Source organism: Equus asinus, chromosome 17 (genome assembly GCF_041296235.1).
Source record: "Equus asinus isolate D_3611 breed Donkey chromosome 17, EquAss-T2T_v2, whole genome shotgun sequence".
In the NCBI taxonomy this organism is placed as follows: domain Eukaryota; kingdom Metazoa; phylum Chordata; class Mammalia; order Perissodactyla; family Equidae; genus Equus; species Equus asinus.
This window is the reverse complement of record NC_091806.1, coordinates 39,212,247-39,228,267: the sequence shown is the minus strand read 5'-3', so window position 1 is coordinate 39,228,267 and position 16,021 is coordinate 39,212,247. Positions and strand designations below refer to the sequence as shown.

At 55.0% G+C, this 16,021-nt stretch overlaps 2 protein-coding genes across 5 annotated transcripts in view; both read left to right on the top strand.

Moving 5' to 3' along the window:
- Window positions 1-2,460, top strand: part of DDB1 (damage specific DNA binding protein 1) — a 29,013-nt gene extending 26,553 nt beyond the window's left edge. The window contains exons 26-27 of the mRNA XM_014866906.3: window positions 955-1,078; window positions 1,693-2,460. Of these exons, the coding sequence (XP_014722392.1) occupies window positions 955-1,078; window positions 1,693-1,776 (208 nt within the window). The 3' untranslated portion in view covers window positions 1,777-2,460. The remainder of the gene's footprint in view (window positions 1-954; window positions 1,079-1,692) is intronic.
- Window positions 2,461-4,020: 1,560 nt separating this feature from the next.
- Window positions 4,021-16,021, top strand: part of VWCE (von Willebrand factor C and EGF domains) — a 37,265-nt gene continuing 25,264 nt past the window's right edge. The window contains exons 1-7 of one of the 4 annotated variants that reach the window (XM_044750250.2): window positions 4,021-6,352; window positions 8,846-8,940; window positions 9,044-9,133; window positions 9,468-9,596; window positions 11,896-12,012; window positions 14,605-14,721; window positions 15,609-15,737. In XM_044750250.2, the coding sequence (XP_044606185.2) occupies window positions 6,243-6,352; window positions 8,846-8,940; window positions 9,044-9,133; window positions 9,468-9,596; window positions 11,896-12,012; window positions 14,605-14,721; window positions 15,609-15,737 (787 nt within the window). In that variant the 5' untranslated portion in view covers window positions 4,021-6,242. The remainder of the gene's footprint in view (window positions 6,353-8,845; window positions 8,941-9,043; window positions 9,134-9,467; window positions 9,597-11,895; window positions 12,013-14,604; window positions 14,722-15,608; window positions 15,738-16,021) is intronic. The other 3 variants (XM_044750249.2, XM_014866922.3, XM_014866920.3) reach the window with 3 other exon arrangements.

Genomic DNA, 16,021 nt, shown 5'->3' with positions numbered 1-16,021 from the left:
CTGGAATCCGCTGTCTGTTCAGGAAATGTCTTGACTAGTTCCCGTGGGGAACAGGCTTTTTCTTTTTACATTTTCTTAGCGAAAATTTCCAACACACAATAGTAGAGCAGTATAATGAATTCCCATGTCCTTATCACCCAGCTTCACCTGGTTCACCTTGAACACGTCCATGATGTTCCTGAAATGGTCTGCCTCTGGCCTTCCTGGTGTTGCACGTCAACCAGTAAGGTTAGATCACAAGATAGGAACATCTTTTCAGAGGTCTTGTCTGGGCAGCAGTGTCTGAGGACCCTTGCTAGAGGCTAGCAGAGGAGGGGAAAAGTGAAGAAGCCAGAAACTCCAGAAGCCCAGGGATCAGCCCCCAAGGACACCCAGGAGCCAGGTGCTGCTGGAAGTTTGTTTGTTGCGGGAAATGTCAAAAGCCCTCCCCAGGGGTGAAGCGAGAGGGCTCTGACGACGGTCAGTCTGAGGCTGGTCAGGCTCTGTTACAAGGCGGCATGGCCCAGCTGTAGCCGGGGAGGGAGGGGGCGCCTGACGTGGTGTCGGTTTGCTAACCAGCAGGACTTTGGGCATGCTTCTTGTCTCTCTGAGCCTCAGTGTATTCATCTGTGAAGGTCAAGGCTGGACCTGGAAGACCATTCTTCCCAGGCATGCACATCCAATTCACCTGGAGCACTTGTGGAAAACATCCATACATGTCCAGGCTCTACATGAAGAGAGTCTGATCTGTATTTTTAAAAATGTTATTTGGAGGACACCCCGGTTGAGAACCGTTGGATTAAGTAATAATTTTATATGTTTTCCAATTCCAAAAAGCAATGTGACTTGTCGAAACTGTTGTTTCCTGTTCTCTTCCTGATGATCGCTTTAGGTTGTGGTCTTGCGCAGACGTGGGAATGACTGAGGGTAAGGATATTTCCAAATAATCATTCATTCCTTAACTCCCCTTTCCACCTGGAGATCCTTTCATACAGAGCGAAAGACAGAACCAGCCACAGGCTTCATCGATGGAGACTTGATTGAGAGTTTCCTGGATATCAGCCGGCCCAAGATGCAGGAGGTTGTGGCAAACCTACAGGTGAGCCGTGCGGTGTGTTCAGCTCTGGGCCAATTACACGAGTCCATGGCTGGGCCCCCCATGCCAGGACTCTGTCAGCTCCAGGGGCCTCCCCTCCTCGATGCCCAGATGCTGGCGGCCCTTTCTAAATGTTCTACCCGCATGGGAAGGTGGAGTCGGAAGGCAAGGAGATGCAGCTGAGGCTCCTGGGTACCCACCAGGTGCTGTAGTAGCAGCTTTGCCCACGTGACTTCTGTACTTAAACAACAAGGGCACGTTCAGGCATGTCTAGGGTCTCTAGCAGACCCACCAGAGGGAGAGGCAGGGTCAGGTTCCTGCAAGGAAGAGAAATTTCCATAGTGCTGGAGTTTGGGGTACTGCTGACTGGAGATGGTGCCTGTGGGGGGTGTCCTGGAAGAGAGAGAAGTGTGCATCAGGTGGCAGCCTCTGAGCCAGCTCTGCGTCAGTAGACCTTGCTGACCTGTACCCCTGAAGAGAGATGTAGGCTGCTGCTGAGTCCTTCCTCCCCTTCATGGCAGTGGTGGAGCCAGGTGCCTCTGCTGTGGGCATCCCCTTCCCCAGGGGAGGGTGGGTGCCCTCTTGGCCCTCACAGTCCCCTTCTTTCCTCGTTACAGTATGATGATGGCAGTGGAATGAAGCGAGAGGCCACCGCAGACGACCTGATCAAGGTTGTGGAGGAGCTAACTCGGATCCATTAGCCAAGGGCAGGGATCCCCTTCCCCAGACCCTCCTGAAGGCTTTGCCCTCCTCCCCTCCCCCACCACTGTCTTCTCAGCCATGGGAAGCCTTTCCCCAAGCCAGCTGCCCCAGAAGCCACAGCCCACCCTTGTGGAAATGGGGATTTCTTAGAACTAAAACCAGTTCACTGGAGACCTGGGAATGGGCTGAAGGTGAAATATTTTCTCCCTGGATTTTTACCAGTCTCACCTAATTCCAGCCATCACCTTGGGCCACCAAGCCTTGATTGGTGTAACCAATTGTCCTCCTTCCAGGGAGGGGTTTTGCAGCTCTTTGGCTGAAAGGAAGCTCTGTGTGTGTGTGTGTCTCCCACACTCATGCATTGTCCTCTGCTGTCTTTTTTTTAGGTTGGGGATGTGGGAGGTGGTGTGTAGGGGGAAGAGGGGCGGGAGGGGTTCATTGTCTTTGAAGTGAGAGCTTCCTTTTGCTTTCTTCTGTTGCCTCTGAGAGCTTTGGGTCTGGAGGCCTGACCGCCAGGCCATGGGCTGCCCGAGTATGAAACCTGGAGATGGTGGATGATCCCTAGGCCACAGCCTTTTTGTCTCTGGGGAACTGCTTTCTTCAGAGGAGGAGGAGGTGGGGGGACGTGATTTGGTGGTTAGTTTCTGAGTTTTACCAAATAAAGTAGAATCTAAGAAGAAAGAGCCATTGGTTTTGCTTTCTTCCTGCTGCCCAGCTCTCCAGCATCCCAGTCACACTGTGCCCAATTTCCTGCAAGCTCGTTTCCCTTCTTTCTGGCAGCTACTGCAGTCCCTTGTCCTTGCTGCTGGAACAGCTCCTCAAGCAGTGAGATGACACCTGAACCTCTCCTTTGCCATGTGATTGCTCTTGCTGGGATCCCAAGGAGTTTGGCTGTTAGGTTTTCAAAATTCAGTGGTCTTTGGTTGCCCTTGACTCTGTAGTCAACATTTGGTTCCTAGTTGCCTCTGTTAGTAACCTGCCGGGCTTGGGGGTCGCTTGGGTTGCCTTTCCTGACATTTTACAGCCAGATGTGTGTGCACCATCCAGCCAGCTTTCCCCCAGATGCTACTCCTTGGCCACGGCGAGTAGCTCCTCAGACACCTCCCGGCTTCCTGTTGCCACATGCCCTTTGGATTCTGATTTTATTTCCTCTGATTGAATCAAGTAAACCTTTGGTGGGAAAGTATAGGAGTAGGGCACATTGGGATTCACCCTCCTGTCCAGCAAACAGAGCCTGTCTTCTTTCAGCTCAGTGGGTCAGTGTCAGCCCACAGGCCCCCCCAGTGGTCCAGTGGGAATAAAGACTGCTCTGTCCCAGCAGTGGACGGGGTTGATCCTAGGCATATTGGCTGGCTCCTTTAAGCCCAGCCTTTGATACAGTGTCAGGAAAATTGTGGTTTCAAGTTCAAACTGTGGTTTTGAGAGATTCTAGCTTAAAAGGAAAAGGGCAAGGAGGCATCTCTGCTTTGGGGGTCTTCTGGAGTAGGTCTCCTTCCCTGGAGGCGTTCCTGGTGTTTCATTACTGCTCTCTTTCGCTTACTCCTGGGATTTCTGAGGGTAGGGGATAAGGGTCTTAAGGGAAAAGTAATCAGCGTCTCTCAAAAACCACGGTTTGAACTTGAAACTCAACACTGTGATTTGAATTCTTCAAGTGATGGTTTGAATTGAAAAGACCTGCCCCCAGCCAGAGACCAGCTTTAATGAGGCAGGCAAGCAACGGTCTCCAGATTATGATTATTTTAAAAGTTTAATCCTAGATGAGAAGATTGACCATAAGGTGCCAAGGTCAGAAAGACAGAATGTGGTGGGATGATTATTCTGGTGCTTTTCAGTGGTCTGACCTGCAGCCGTGGAGACCTGCTACATGGAGTAGAAGGTTATTACTTATCAGTGGACTTATCGTCTGGACTTTGGAAGCAGGGGCGTCCTTGCAGGTTTTTGTTTCCTACAGTCTTGGGTATATTCAGGGTTGAATTCTAGCAAGCCTTTGGAAACTGATGTTCTGCTGCCACACTCCCACGTCTTCTCTTGAAAACCATTAATCACCTCTCCAGGGGTGAAAGGTTGCCTGTGGAGCTCTGCTACAGCCAGCTGGAGTGGCTCCTTTCCATGTAGGCGCTGACGAGCTTGCCTCACTCCAGGCCTCTGCACGAAGGGACCTTTGGGAGAATAATAGAAACACTGACTCATCCCATGACCGTTTGGAAGGGTCACAAGCCAGCGGCCTTCTTTCTGCAGCCAGCAACAACTCGGATCCTCCGCCTTTGGTGGAGGGTCCCTTTTGTTACTGAGGAGCCACAAGCCACAGAAGTGAGGAGGAAGCATTGAGGGACTGTACAAGGGATGTGCCCAAACTAGTCCTTGATGAGGAACAGCTTGATGCTAGAGACTGAGGGTCCAAACTTCGAAAAGCCTCGGGGTCAGACACACGAAAAGATAAGAAAAAGAAAATAGCAAAAGCCAAGCTAAAGAAGCAGACTCTTGCTGTGAGGAGCAAGGTGAATGCCCTAAGGTCAGAGAAGAAGGGGAAAGGGAAGAAAGGCCAGCAGCTGTTGAGCAAGCTGCTGCTTTCGAAATTCACCGGTAGGAATTTACTGCATCTTAAATACTAGCCTGCTCCTGAGGGTGGATGAGCATTCTCTTTAAGCACACAGTGGCATCTCAGCTATGCCAGCTGCTCACTGCACAATATGGAGCCAGCTTGCCAGAGTGACAGGGGTGAGGTGGAGGGGTGGGGCTGCACAAAGGGGTAGAGTCAGGTGTGCTGGAGTATGGGGGAAGATGGCACGAGGCGTGGCAGGTGTGCAAAAGGAAACCTCCGTGTAAATGTGTTGACAATTTGTGGGTGGTGTCCAGTGCCCAGAAGAAGAGTGCCTGCTTGACATCGAGTGGTGGTCCAGGTAAAAACCGTAAGGCCAAGGGTGCCATAGATTTTGCAGGCCACGAGAAGGAAGGACTTTATGTTTATCCCTATTTTTGAATAATCCAAGGCAAGATTTCCGACCATGTGGACATTGAAGCACTTTATAAGCAACAGTGAGGGAGAGGGAGAAAGTGCACCTTTGGACGTTTGAGGCAAAAAGGAAAGATGTCCTGGGAGTCTGAGGGTCCTTAGGACTCAAAATGGCCATAAATATGGAAGTTGCATTCGTCTTACGACACGGAATATCTTGGTAACCTGCTTGCTGAGAGTCTGTCGCTTAGCGTAGAAGATGGATCAAAACTAACAACGTGAGATAACAGGGCTAAATTTGAACATCTGCAAAAACTCAGCCACATGGGTTCAAACTGAGCTTAGCAGCGTGTGTTTTAATAAACAACAACATAAAGACATGATAACAGAAAACACCTCAGGTTTTCCTTTACTGTGAACTCCGTGTTATGAGCTAACAGCATCAAGGGGTTGCCAAAAAAGCAAAGTAATATTAGGCTGTGTTAATGAAAGTATGATGTCTGGAAGGAAGGTGGCAAGAGGCCAGGCCACTCTTGGCATACCATGTTCGTTCGTGGCCACCAGTGTTAAGGACCTCAGTGACACAGGCTGGGTAGCCAGTGGGAGGGCAGCTGTAGAGGCAGACCAAGGCAACGAACCGGTTATTTAGCTAGGAGGTAAACACTTCCTAAAATGTAGTTGCTGGAAACTGGATGGCTGCCTTTTGACAGGTAGAGAGAGTCCCTTATCCCAGGAGGGTAGAATTTGGTCATCCTTTCAGCTTCCTCCCAGCTGGATGATCCAATTTCCACCCACCACCTGCTCACCACTCCCCTGCCTAACAGTCTCAGACTGGCCTGGGGCAGCTGCCGAAGGGGGCAAAGAGGAGCCTCTGGGTTCAAGACCGGCTGGTGCCCCCTGGACAGGGAGCAGGTGACCTGCACACCCAGGGTTAGGGTGCAGACCTGCTGGTAGGCTGGGGGCCGGCCTAGAAGTGCCCAGCAGAGAAACGTCTCAGCGTCCCACCTTCTCGTGACAAAACAGGCGTCTCGGGCTCCACCGAGACCAGCAATGCCCGGGGCGCGCAGCCTCCAGCGCCAGCCTGCTTCCCCGAGTCTCTCTCCTCCCCTGGCCTCAGTCTGACGCCCACAGCCCTTCGCAGGAAGCCGACTCCCAAACTCCGGCAGGGGGTGTGGGCCGAGGGCGAAACCCCGCCCCTAGGGGTCCCTGATCTTTGCCCCCGCCCAGGGCTCCGCGCCTCCCCAAGAGGCCATCTGCGCGCGGGCGGCGCTGCCTTTTGTGTGTTGGCTCTGAGGTGCCAGAGACCCCCACTCGCCGTCCGCCGCGTCCCCTCGCGGCCCCCGGCCCCTCCTCTCCGCGTCCCCAGGCCCCCTGCTCGGCTCCGCGTGCCAGCTCGGGGCTCGCTGGTTCGCTCCCCGCGGCGCCAGGAGGAGGGGCGAGGGGCCGCAGCCCCCTCCCCCGCGCGCGGCGCGGGAGCCCAGCTGAGCCTGGGGGGACCCGCCGCCGCCGGTCATGTGGGCCGGACTGCTCCTCCGGGCCGCCTGCGTCGCGCTCCTGCTGCCGGGGGCCCTGGCCCGAGGCTACACCGGGAGGAAGGCGCCCGGGCACTTCGCGGCCGAGAGGTAAGCGCCCCGCGCCCCTCCCCTGCCCTGCCGCGGGAGCGCTACCGGCGTGGAGGGAGCGGGGAGGCGCGGAGGGGCGCCCCGGAGCCGCCGGCAGCCGTGGGTCGGGGCTCCGCTCTAGGGCGCTGTCCGCGCGTGGTGCAGCCCAGGGGATCCGGACAAAGAGACAGCAGCTTGTGCTCTGGGAGGGTGTCCGTTCTGTGCCCCTGGCCGGGGCTGTCCTGATTGGGACCTGGCGGGGCCAGAGATCCAGACGCTGGGTGAGCCCATCCGAGACTGCCCTGGAGCGCGGACCCCTGGCGAGGGAAGCCCGGGACGTGCCTCCTGGTCTCCGGACCAGCTGGCTTTCGTTCGCGAACGTGCCGGTGGATCTGCCTTGGCAGTGCCTGGCCTCCCCCGCCGCACGGGCTGGAGCTGGGGGCTTTCCCGGTGTCCAGGCTCTGCGCATGCCATGGACCTTGGAACCGCTGGAGTCTCTCTGGGTTATGTTTCGGTTTCTTCCGCCTGTGTGTGCACGCGGGCGGGGGTGGGGTGTTTGCCCCTTTGCTCTCTCCGGATTGATGCCGCCCTCCCCTCGTGTCTCCTCCCGGCCGAGGCCGGGCCGCCGCGGGCCGAGCGCATGTGTGCGTGATGCTCCGAGCGAGGGAACACGGTGTCAGCGGGCGGCCTGGCCCGCGGCCACGGCCTCCGGTGGGGGTGCGCAAGGGGGCGGCCCCGCCAGGCTCGCAGCTCGCACGTGTGTTCCGCAGCCCACCACCAGTTCCTGCTCAGATCAGGCCGGCTCCGTGGCGTTTCAGAGCTTTCCCGCCACCTGTCTCCGGGTCACCGCCTGTCCTAGGAGGCTCCTTGGGGCGCTCTGGCGGGCGCTTGGCCCCTGCCGTCCTGAGGGTGGGCTCCACCAGCTTCTCGGGCATCCTTCCATCTGCCGCTTTCGTTGCACCCCCACCCCTTTCAGAGCCCCCGTCTGAGGAGCTGGAGGTGTCACCTCCTCCTCCCCAGGCTGCTGCCATAGTCGCTCCAGCAAGGGCAGCGGGTGAGACATCAGTGCCAGCCCCCCCTCCAGGGCCCCCTCTTCCTCCGTGATGACTTCAGAGAGGGAAAAGCCTCTTGGAGGCTCCTGGGAGTTTTCTGCAGACGTTTCTGTGCTGCTATGGGCCCTGTTTCCCTTTCCAGAATACTTGTCACATTTGACACAGATTTTTCTCCCCAAGAGCGGGGTGCCTCTGGCTTTTCCATCCATGTCCCCAGTGCCTGCTGCATGCCCGGCAGATTGTGTGTGCTCTGTAGATGGCCCAGCTGGCAGAATATTCCCATCAGCCCCGCCACACGGGCAGAGCACAGTCGGGCAGGGTTTTCTTGTCCCTATTCTGTTGCCGAGATTCCCGGTGCCACTCAGGCTGGACTTCATCACCCTCTGCCCAGCCCATCCCAGAACTAGTTCCCGTCATTGGCTCTGTCTCCCGCCGGGCCTGTGCAGGGGCTGTTCCCTCTGCCTGGAGCACCCTCTCCCCTCCTCCATTCCCACCGGCCGCTGCTATTCCTCTCTCCTGCCCCAGCCTAGTGCTGTCCATCCAGGAGACCACCACTAACCCTCTCGGGGGCTCCATAGCCTGTTTTGTTGTGGCACTTGTCACACTACCTTGTTATCACCTTGTCTGCCCAACGTCCCTTGAAGCTGGGGACAGTGTCTTGTTCATGGCTGTACTGTTGTGCCTCGCCCAGCATGGGGCACACTGGGTCCCCTTCACTCCTCTGGGCAGCTCGCTGGTACCGTCACCTGCTCCCCAGAGATGTCACCGGGGGAGGGACGTCTCTCCAGCCCCTCTGGAGCTGTCCTTCCTCTTCCTGTCTTCTACTGGCTTCCCTTCTCAACCTTTCCCTCAACAGCCATTTATGGAGCACCTACTGTGTGCTGGCCACTGCTCTGGGTGCTGAGATGAACAAAAGAGGAAGCCCTTGTCCTCAGGGAATGGTAGGGGGGACAGACAATGAACAGATTGACAAATTAATAAGTAATTTAATGTCCCAGGAAGTGAGTGTTATGAAGAAGAATAAAGTAAGGGTGAAGAGAAGGGCTTCTCTGAGACAGTGACATGAACAGAAAGATCGGGGTGAAAGGAGGGAGTGAGCTGAGAAGAGGAACCTTCCTGATAAAGGGAACTGCAAGTGCAAAGGCCCTGAGGCAGCCAGCTCCGGGATCTGCATCCATTGCAGTCTCTAAGGACCCTCTCTCCTGGCCGCTCTTTGCTGTGTGTTCATGTGGCATATATCTGTGGGAGGCTGGTGTCTGTTCTCTCACGCCTTTGTCCTGCCTCCAGAAGAAACTGTCTGGGTCATTTTTCTTTTGAAACTTCCCACTGTCCCTCTGGGGCTGGGGTGGTGGTGGGTGTCTTGAGAACTGTTTGTTGACGGCTGACTGGAGGCTTTCACTGCCCTGTAGACCAATCCCTCCCCTGATACAGAACATGGAAAGTGCTCTCTCCTCTTTTGCAGACGCCGGCTGGGCCCCCACGTCTGCCTTTCGGGGTTCGGGAGTGGCTGCTGCCCTGGCTGGGCGCCCTCCATGGGCAGTGGGCACTGCACCCTTCGTAAGTGCCCGTCCCTGTGCCCCAAACATCCTCCACAGCAGGGCGCTCATTCCTTGATGGGGCGCCCCAGCCCCCACTCTCTCACCTGCATTTCTCCTCTCAGCCCTCTGCTCCTTTGGCTGTGGGAGTGGCATCTGCATCGCTCCCAACGTCTGTTCCTGCCAGGATGGAGAGCAAGGGGCCACCTGCCCAGGTAGCTGGGGGCGGGCAATGGCTGATGGGAAGAACTCTGTTAACCCTGGGATTCTGTGTCAGGCACTGGGCCCTTGAGATGTAGCCTATCGTATCATCTTCAAACAACTTGATTAGGTAGGCATTCTCATGCCTAGTTTATAGATGAGGAAACTGAGGCACAGAGATTAGTGGCTGCCCCGGGGTTACCTGGCTAGGAAGTGGCAGAGCTGGATTTAACTCAAGCCTGTTTGCCTCCAGAGCCACCTTCCCAAGAATTTTGGAGGCAGCCCCGGGAGGCAAGGGTGGCTGGGACTTTTCATGGCTCATGCTCACACGCGCGGTTTCTGTTTTAGAAGCCCATGGACCCTGCGGGGAGTATGGCTGTGACCTTACCTGTAACCACGGCGGCTGTCAGGAGGTGGCCCGAGTGTGCCCGGTGGGCTTCTTGATGACAGAGACAGCTGTCGGCATCAGGTGTACCGGTGAGAGACCTGGGAGAAGTGGGGGAGGGGGCGGGCGGGAATTCTGCGTCCTCCCTGTCCTGCCAGGATGATCTCCAGAGAGATGGGGGGCGAAGCTGAGCCTGGACCGGCTCTGAAGTTTGAGAGTGGGCCTGCAAAGCAAAGAAATAGTCCCTTCTGCTCTGTCGCAAATATTTACTGAGTACCTCTCCTGGCCAGGAACCGAGCTAGCGGCTGGGGTTACGAGGGCAGTTAGTCCCTCCCCACTGTCATGTTGCTTCTAATATGGGGAAGGGAGACGAGTAAGGACAATGACAGTCTCATATAATGGGACTGCAACTGGTGAAGTGCAATGTGCCAGGGCCCACTGAAGGACGGGTGACCGGGACTGGAGGTGGCGTTGACCACAGAAGCCGCCCTTGGGAAAGTGACATTTGAAACATGCCAGGAGGGTGACATTCAATACTCATTTTATAAACGTATTATTTGCTCGTGATTTGAAAAAGTTCTGACGTGCAAAGTCTGTCACCTTCCCCAGGGGCAACCACTGTGACCAATTTCTTGCATATCTGTCCAGAGAGGCGAAAGCTTTTTGCTGAGGTTTGACTTTGTAAAAATAATATTTCTTCCTCTGAATATAAAAGTAAAAAAATAACTTATTTTGGAACATTTGGAAAGTAAAAGAAAAGTGGAAATAAGCATGGTCCAGAAGTTCCTACCCGGAGATATTTGTTACTAAAATGAAGTTATTTTTCTGCCCTTTTCTCTGGGTGTGTCTGTGTTTGCGAGTGAGTGTACCTGTGTGTATGTGTGTGTTAGGCAGACGGATCTGTGTGTTTTCTAAAACTGGGATCATACTTTATAGTTTTTTTTCATTATTTTTCTCACTAAACTTTATATTGTGAGCACAAAAGAGTCTTTACTATGTAATTTTTAACAGCTGCGTTCATGGCCACTGTAATTTAAGTACCTAGCTCTCTGCTAGCCCTCATTTAGCTTGTCTGCAATGTTTCACTACTATAAATAATGCTTCAAAAAAGACACTTCGTGTCGGCCTCTCTGATTATTCCCAGAAGGAGAACTGTTGGGTCCGGGGTCTCACTAAAGGAGTTTTGGTGCTTGGGGCTCATGGCACCGTCCCCTTCAGGAAATTGAAGTAATTTGTCCTCCCCTGATTCTTATCTTTGCTGGGGAGCCCTTTCCACACACACGTCTCCTTGCAGAGGCAAATGGGACCAAGGAAAAGCCAGGGAACAATGTCAAAGCAAGGGCAGGGCAGGGGGCCTCGAGGGATCCCAGTGGGATGGGGTTGGTCAGGGTGGGCTTCTCAGAGGCGGTGGGTGTCATACTGAAGGGTCTGCCCGTGGGAAGTGCGGGTAAGGAGAAGGGAGTCATCCAGTGGGCATGGTGGCCGGGGAGGGGAGACTGGAGTGGGCAGAGCTGATCCTGTAGGTCCTCAAGAGCCGCCGTGGTTCTTATTTGAGGAAGGGATGCCATGAAGTAGGGGTGGGGAGTTCTGTCTCCGAGCTCCCCTCACCCCTCAGGCCTGAATCTTCCTAAAGCACCACTGGGATCCAGTCACCGCACCCCGGGCAGAAGGACTCCATTGCACCCACAGCCGAGGCTTAACCTACCTCTCCAGCCCCCACCCCCACTGCCCCGACAGGAACCCGAGCTTCAGTCACTCTGGGCCCAGGGCATTCTCTGTGCTTTCCAGAAGCCCCTCAGACTCTCTCCACTTGATGGCCCCCTCCTCCTGATGCCTCCTGGTCCCCTCAGCCCCTCTGTCCTCCAGCGCACACCTGCTGTGGCCGGGCGTTCCCCAGTGGGGCAGATATCACCCGGCCAAGTGCTGGCCTCTCGTGGGTGTGTGTCGTGGCTGCCACGTTATCAGACTGTAACCATCTGGAGAGTGAGCGCCATGTCTTAGTCACATTTGTGTCCTCAGCGGCCCCCTCCAGGTCTGCTGCACACGGGCAGTGCTCAATAAACATTTAAGGGGCTTTCATCAGCCTTCCTGCCCACTACCCTCTGCCCTTTTGGGGTTGTTCCGTGGGTGGGGCCGTCGGATGGGGGTCTGTCTCAGCATTCTCTCTGTCTTCTGGTCTGCGTGGGTCAAAAAGGAGGGGCCTGGCCCCTGCACCTCTCCTTTCTGGGGTTCCCTTATAGCTGGATGACTCTCCTGGTGCCTGCTCTTTCTTCCTGGGGTGGGGCCGAAGGAAGGCCCGGTGTGGGCACGGGGGCTTTGGGGGGTAGAGTTTCCCCCTGCACCCCAACATGTTCAGAGTGGGCTGTGCAAGGATGTTTTCTCTCTCCCCAGACATCGACGAATGTTTAAGCTCCTCTTGTGAGGGCCACTGCGTGAACACAGAAGGCGGGTTTGTGTGTGAGTGTGGGCCAGGCATGCAGCTGTCAGCCGACCGCCACAGCTGCCAAGGTGAGCAGCTCAGAGAGGGTAAGGACGATGCTGGGACCACTGCTGCTGGGCTCTGAAGTGGAATGCGCGGCCCTGCCAGGTCCAAAATGTGCTCTCCATATATTATCGCATCCCTATAGTCCTCTGAAGGAGACACTGTTATCATCTCTGTTTGAAGGATGGGGAAACCGAGGCTTGTCCATGGCGGTTCCATCTGTATGAGCTGGAGTCAGCTTGAATCCCGGCATGTCTGACTCTAGGGTCCTTGCTCTACGCCACGAATCGCTAGAAGCTGCTGCTGCCATTCTTGCAGGGTGGGGGGGATGGGGATGAAGGAGAGGCCTAGGCTCCGTGGCTGAGTGGTTAAGTTCACTCCCTCCATTTTGGCGGCCTGGGGTTTGCAGGTTCGGATCCTGGGTGTGGAACTAGCACCACTCTCAAGCCCTGCTGTGGCGGCATTCCACATAAAGCAGAGGAAGACTGGCATAGATGTTAGCTCAGGGCCACTCTTCTTTGAGCAAAAAGAGGAGGATTGGCGACGGATATTAGCTCAGGTCCAATCTTCCTCATAAAAAAAAAAAAAGAAAGAAAAGAGAGGACTTGGGAGAGCTAGGGGCAGGGCGGATCAGACTAGCTGGAGGGACGAGGCCACAGAAAAGAGGGAGGGCTGAGAGGGAGGGGCTGTGAGCAGGTCTGGGGGTGGGGTGGAGTGTGGGAGAGGTACGCTGTGCTGGGGTCATTCATTCACACATTCATTTGTTCAGCTGCCCAGCGCTGGGCCAGGCTCTGGAGACACAGGGTGAGTTAGCAAACATCTGGCCCTCCAGCTCCCCAGCCTGGTGGCAAGGGGACGAACAGCGAGGTTGTGCCGAGGGATGGAGGCATTGGGAACCCAGGGAAGAGAAGAAATCTTTGTTCCGAAGTGTGCCCGATGAGAGGGACCTTTCAAAATAATTGCTCATTCTGTAAAGATGACTTATGTTTACAGAAGTTATGTAAGGAAGCATTCTCTCTTTCATAAGGCAGCTAAGACAGAAGCTCCCCTTGATACTGTGGTATTATTTTTTTATGTGTTTGAAACTTTCATAAATTACTTTAAAAGTTCTAAATGTCACGGCACTAGCTCCGGGCCCTCTTTCCCACTGCCAGCCTCTGTTCTCTTCAGAGAATAAGCGTGGTGTCTTAGTTTCCTCGGGTGGCTATAACAAAATACTGTGGACCGGGTGGCTTCGACAACAACTGTTTATTCTCACAGTTCTGAGATGAAGGTGCTGGCCCATTTGGTCACTGGGGAGGGCTCTCTTCCCGGCTTGCAGATGGCCACCTTCTCACTGTGTCCTCACAGGGCGGAGAGATAGAGCCAGCTCTTCTTATAGGGGCCAATTCCATCAGGAGGGCCCCACCCTCATAACCTCATCTAAACCTAATGACCTCCCAAAGGCCCCACCTCCAAATGGCATCACAGTGGGGGTTAGGACTTGAACATAGGAACTTGGGGGGGACACAGTGCATCCACAGCACTTGGTTATCGATCTGATGTGTGCGCTGCCTGCCTCTCCCCAGTGTGTGTCCATATGCACATATGCACGTACAGAGATATGATAATCAGAGACGAGCCCTTGATGAACTCCTGTGTTCTCGGTACCATCCTGAGCACTTTACATGCATGTTCTCATTTCATCCTCAAAATTATCCTATGAAGTTGGTACTGTTTATTTTTGTGTTTCTGTTAGGAACACTGAGGCTTAAAGAAATTAAATTATTTGCTCAAGATCAGGTTGGACCTGGGCTTTGAAGCCAGTCACTCCTCTGCTTGCCTTTTTTCCCCTCAACAAGCTGTTCTGAAGATCTCTCCATATCAGGGCGTTTTAAACAGACCTGCCTTGTTCTTTTTAACTACTGCCTGGTACTTTGCTGTGTAAACACCCCATATTTTACTAACTTACTAAGAGTTTATGAACTCTTCTTTTATTAGTGAACATGTAGATTATTTCCAGATTTTCACAATTTCAAACAACACCATGGGGAGGCTTTGACAGAGGAGGTGCTATAGAAGATGAGTTTTGAGGTAGGAGTAGGAGTTTTCCAGCCAGACAAGACAGAAAGGCATTTTAGGCAGACAAGAGAACATAGGGAAAGGAGGAGGCCCACCGGAGTGTGGTGCCTTTGGAAGATGGCAAGAATTTAAGACAGAGCAAAGGCGAGGGGCAGCGAAGGGGGTGGGAAAGGCAGCCGGGGGCTCCTGTGCTCTGGTGCAGCATTGGTGCTTGTGGGAATCACGGAAAGCTTTTAGGCAGAGTGGGCTGATCACAGGTGCCCTTTGGTCCGAACATCCTGGAGGTTGTGTAGAGGATGGCTCGGAAGGAACACAGGGACGGAGAGGCAGGGAGGCACATGAGTTTGTGGTTATTCTCCAACTAGAGACAAAAGTGGTCCCGGGCTAGGGTATATAGCAGTGAGGGTGGAGAGAAGTGGGCTGGTCCAGAGAGGGGTTAAGATGTTCCCCCACAGCCCTGAGTGGGGTAGGAGATGGTGATGAGAGAGGAAGAGGGACCACATTTCTCCAAAACTCTGTGTGGAAGTCAGCTCCAGCCTTGTCCTGTTCCCTTCCAGACACTGATGAATGCCTGGGGACTCCCTGCCAGCAGAGATGTAAAAACAGCATCGGCAGCTACAGGTGTTCCTGTCGAACTGGCTTCCATCTCCATGGCAACCGGCACTCCTGTGTAGGTAAGGTCCGGAGGACCCTGTTGTCTTCACACTTAGGCTGCCAATCAGGAAAATGGACAGGGTGAGCCCAGGGTCAGGAAGAGGTCAGCGGTGTGGACCTCCTGGTTCCCTGGAGCCTGCTAATGCTTGAGCCCTTGCTCAGGGCCTGCCTTTCCCTGGGGTTGGCATGGCTGCTCATGGAAGACCCTCTTGGACTTTTCCAGGCCACATGCCACTTTCATCCTGTTATGTTTCTCTTCCACCCCTCTCCCAGATACACCCCAAGGATTCCTCTCTGCTCACCCATTTTCTTGGCTGCCTTTGCTCCCCTTGGTAAATAAAGCACGTTATGTCTTGGTTCCTCTGGTTTAGAAGGAGACCCCTGTTTTCTCAGCCCATTAGCAGAAATTTCCAGAAAGGGATTGGCATGTTTGGCTTGAGCCTGGCTCATGGGTTGAAGGTGGGGTCCCATGGGCCTGAAAAAAGACCTTGTTCTAGTGGAGTTTGGTATTCGTCCTGAAGCCCACCTTGAGCAGTGCTGGGATGTTGGAGACTCTTTTCCAGAAGGGCCCCGTCACCTGACACTTGGGATGGTGGAAAGTTTGGAGATGAGATTCCCAGCCAGGCTCATCCCCACCAGCCAGCTCTTAATCATTGCTGTGTACTGCTGGGGGATGAGTCACTGGGGCATCCATTAAATGCCTCCTGGATGTATGAACCTCTCCAGGGGGCTCGCATTAGATTTCAGCCCCACTCCCAGACATCTGAGTCACATCCCACACCCTGGGGCAGGGATGGACCCCATAAGAACATGGCAGGGAGACTCCTCCAGCCTTTTGGGCTAAGGGATGGAGGAAGGGTCAAGTAGCCCCGACAAGGCAGCTGTCGGCAGCGAGGCTCTCCTGCAGATGTAAACGAGTGTCGGAGGCCGCTGGAGAGGCGAGTCTGTCATCATTCCTGCCATAATACCGTGGGTAGCTTCCTGTGCACATGCCGACCTGGCTTCAGGCTCCGAGCTGACCGCGTGTCCTGTGAAGGTGAGCCTCCAGCCCCGCCTTCCTGGCTCCCGGCCCCGCCCTCTGGGTCCTGGGCTCCGCCCTCCCAGCGCCAGGCCCTGTCCCGGGTGCCAGACCCCGCCTCCAGGCCCGGCCCTCCCAGCCCGGCCTTCTCCCACCCAGCGCCCAGCCCCGCCCTCCAGGGGCCTTATCCCTGGTGCCAGGCCCCGCCTCTTGCCTCCAGGCCCCGCCCTCTCAGCCCTAGGCCCCGCCCTACCAGCGCAGGGCCCCGCCCTAAGCCCCAGGCTCCTCTCTTCCAGCAACGA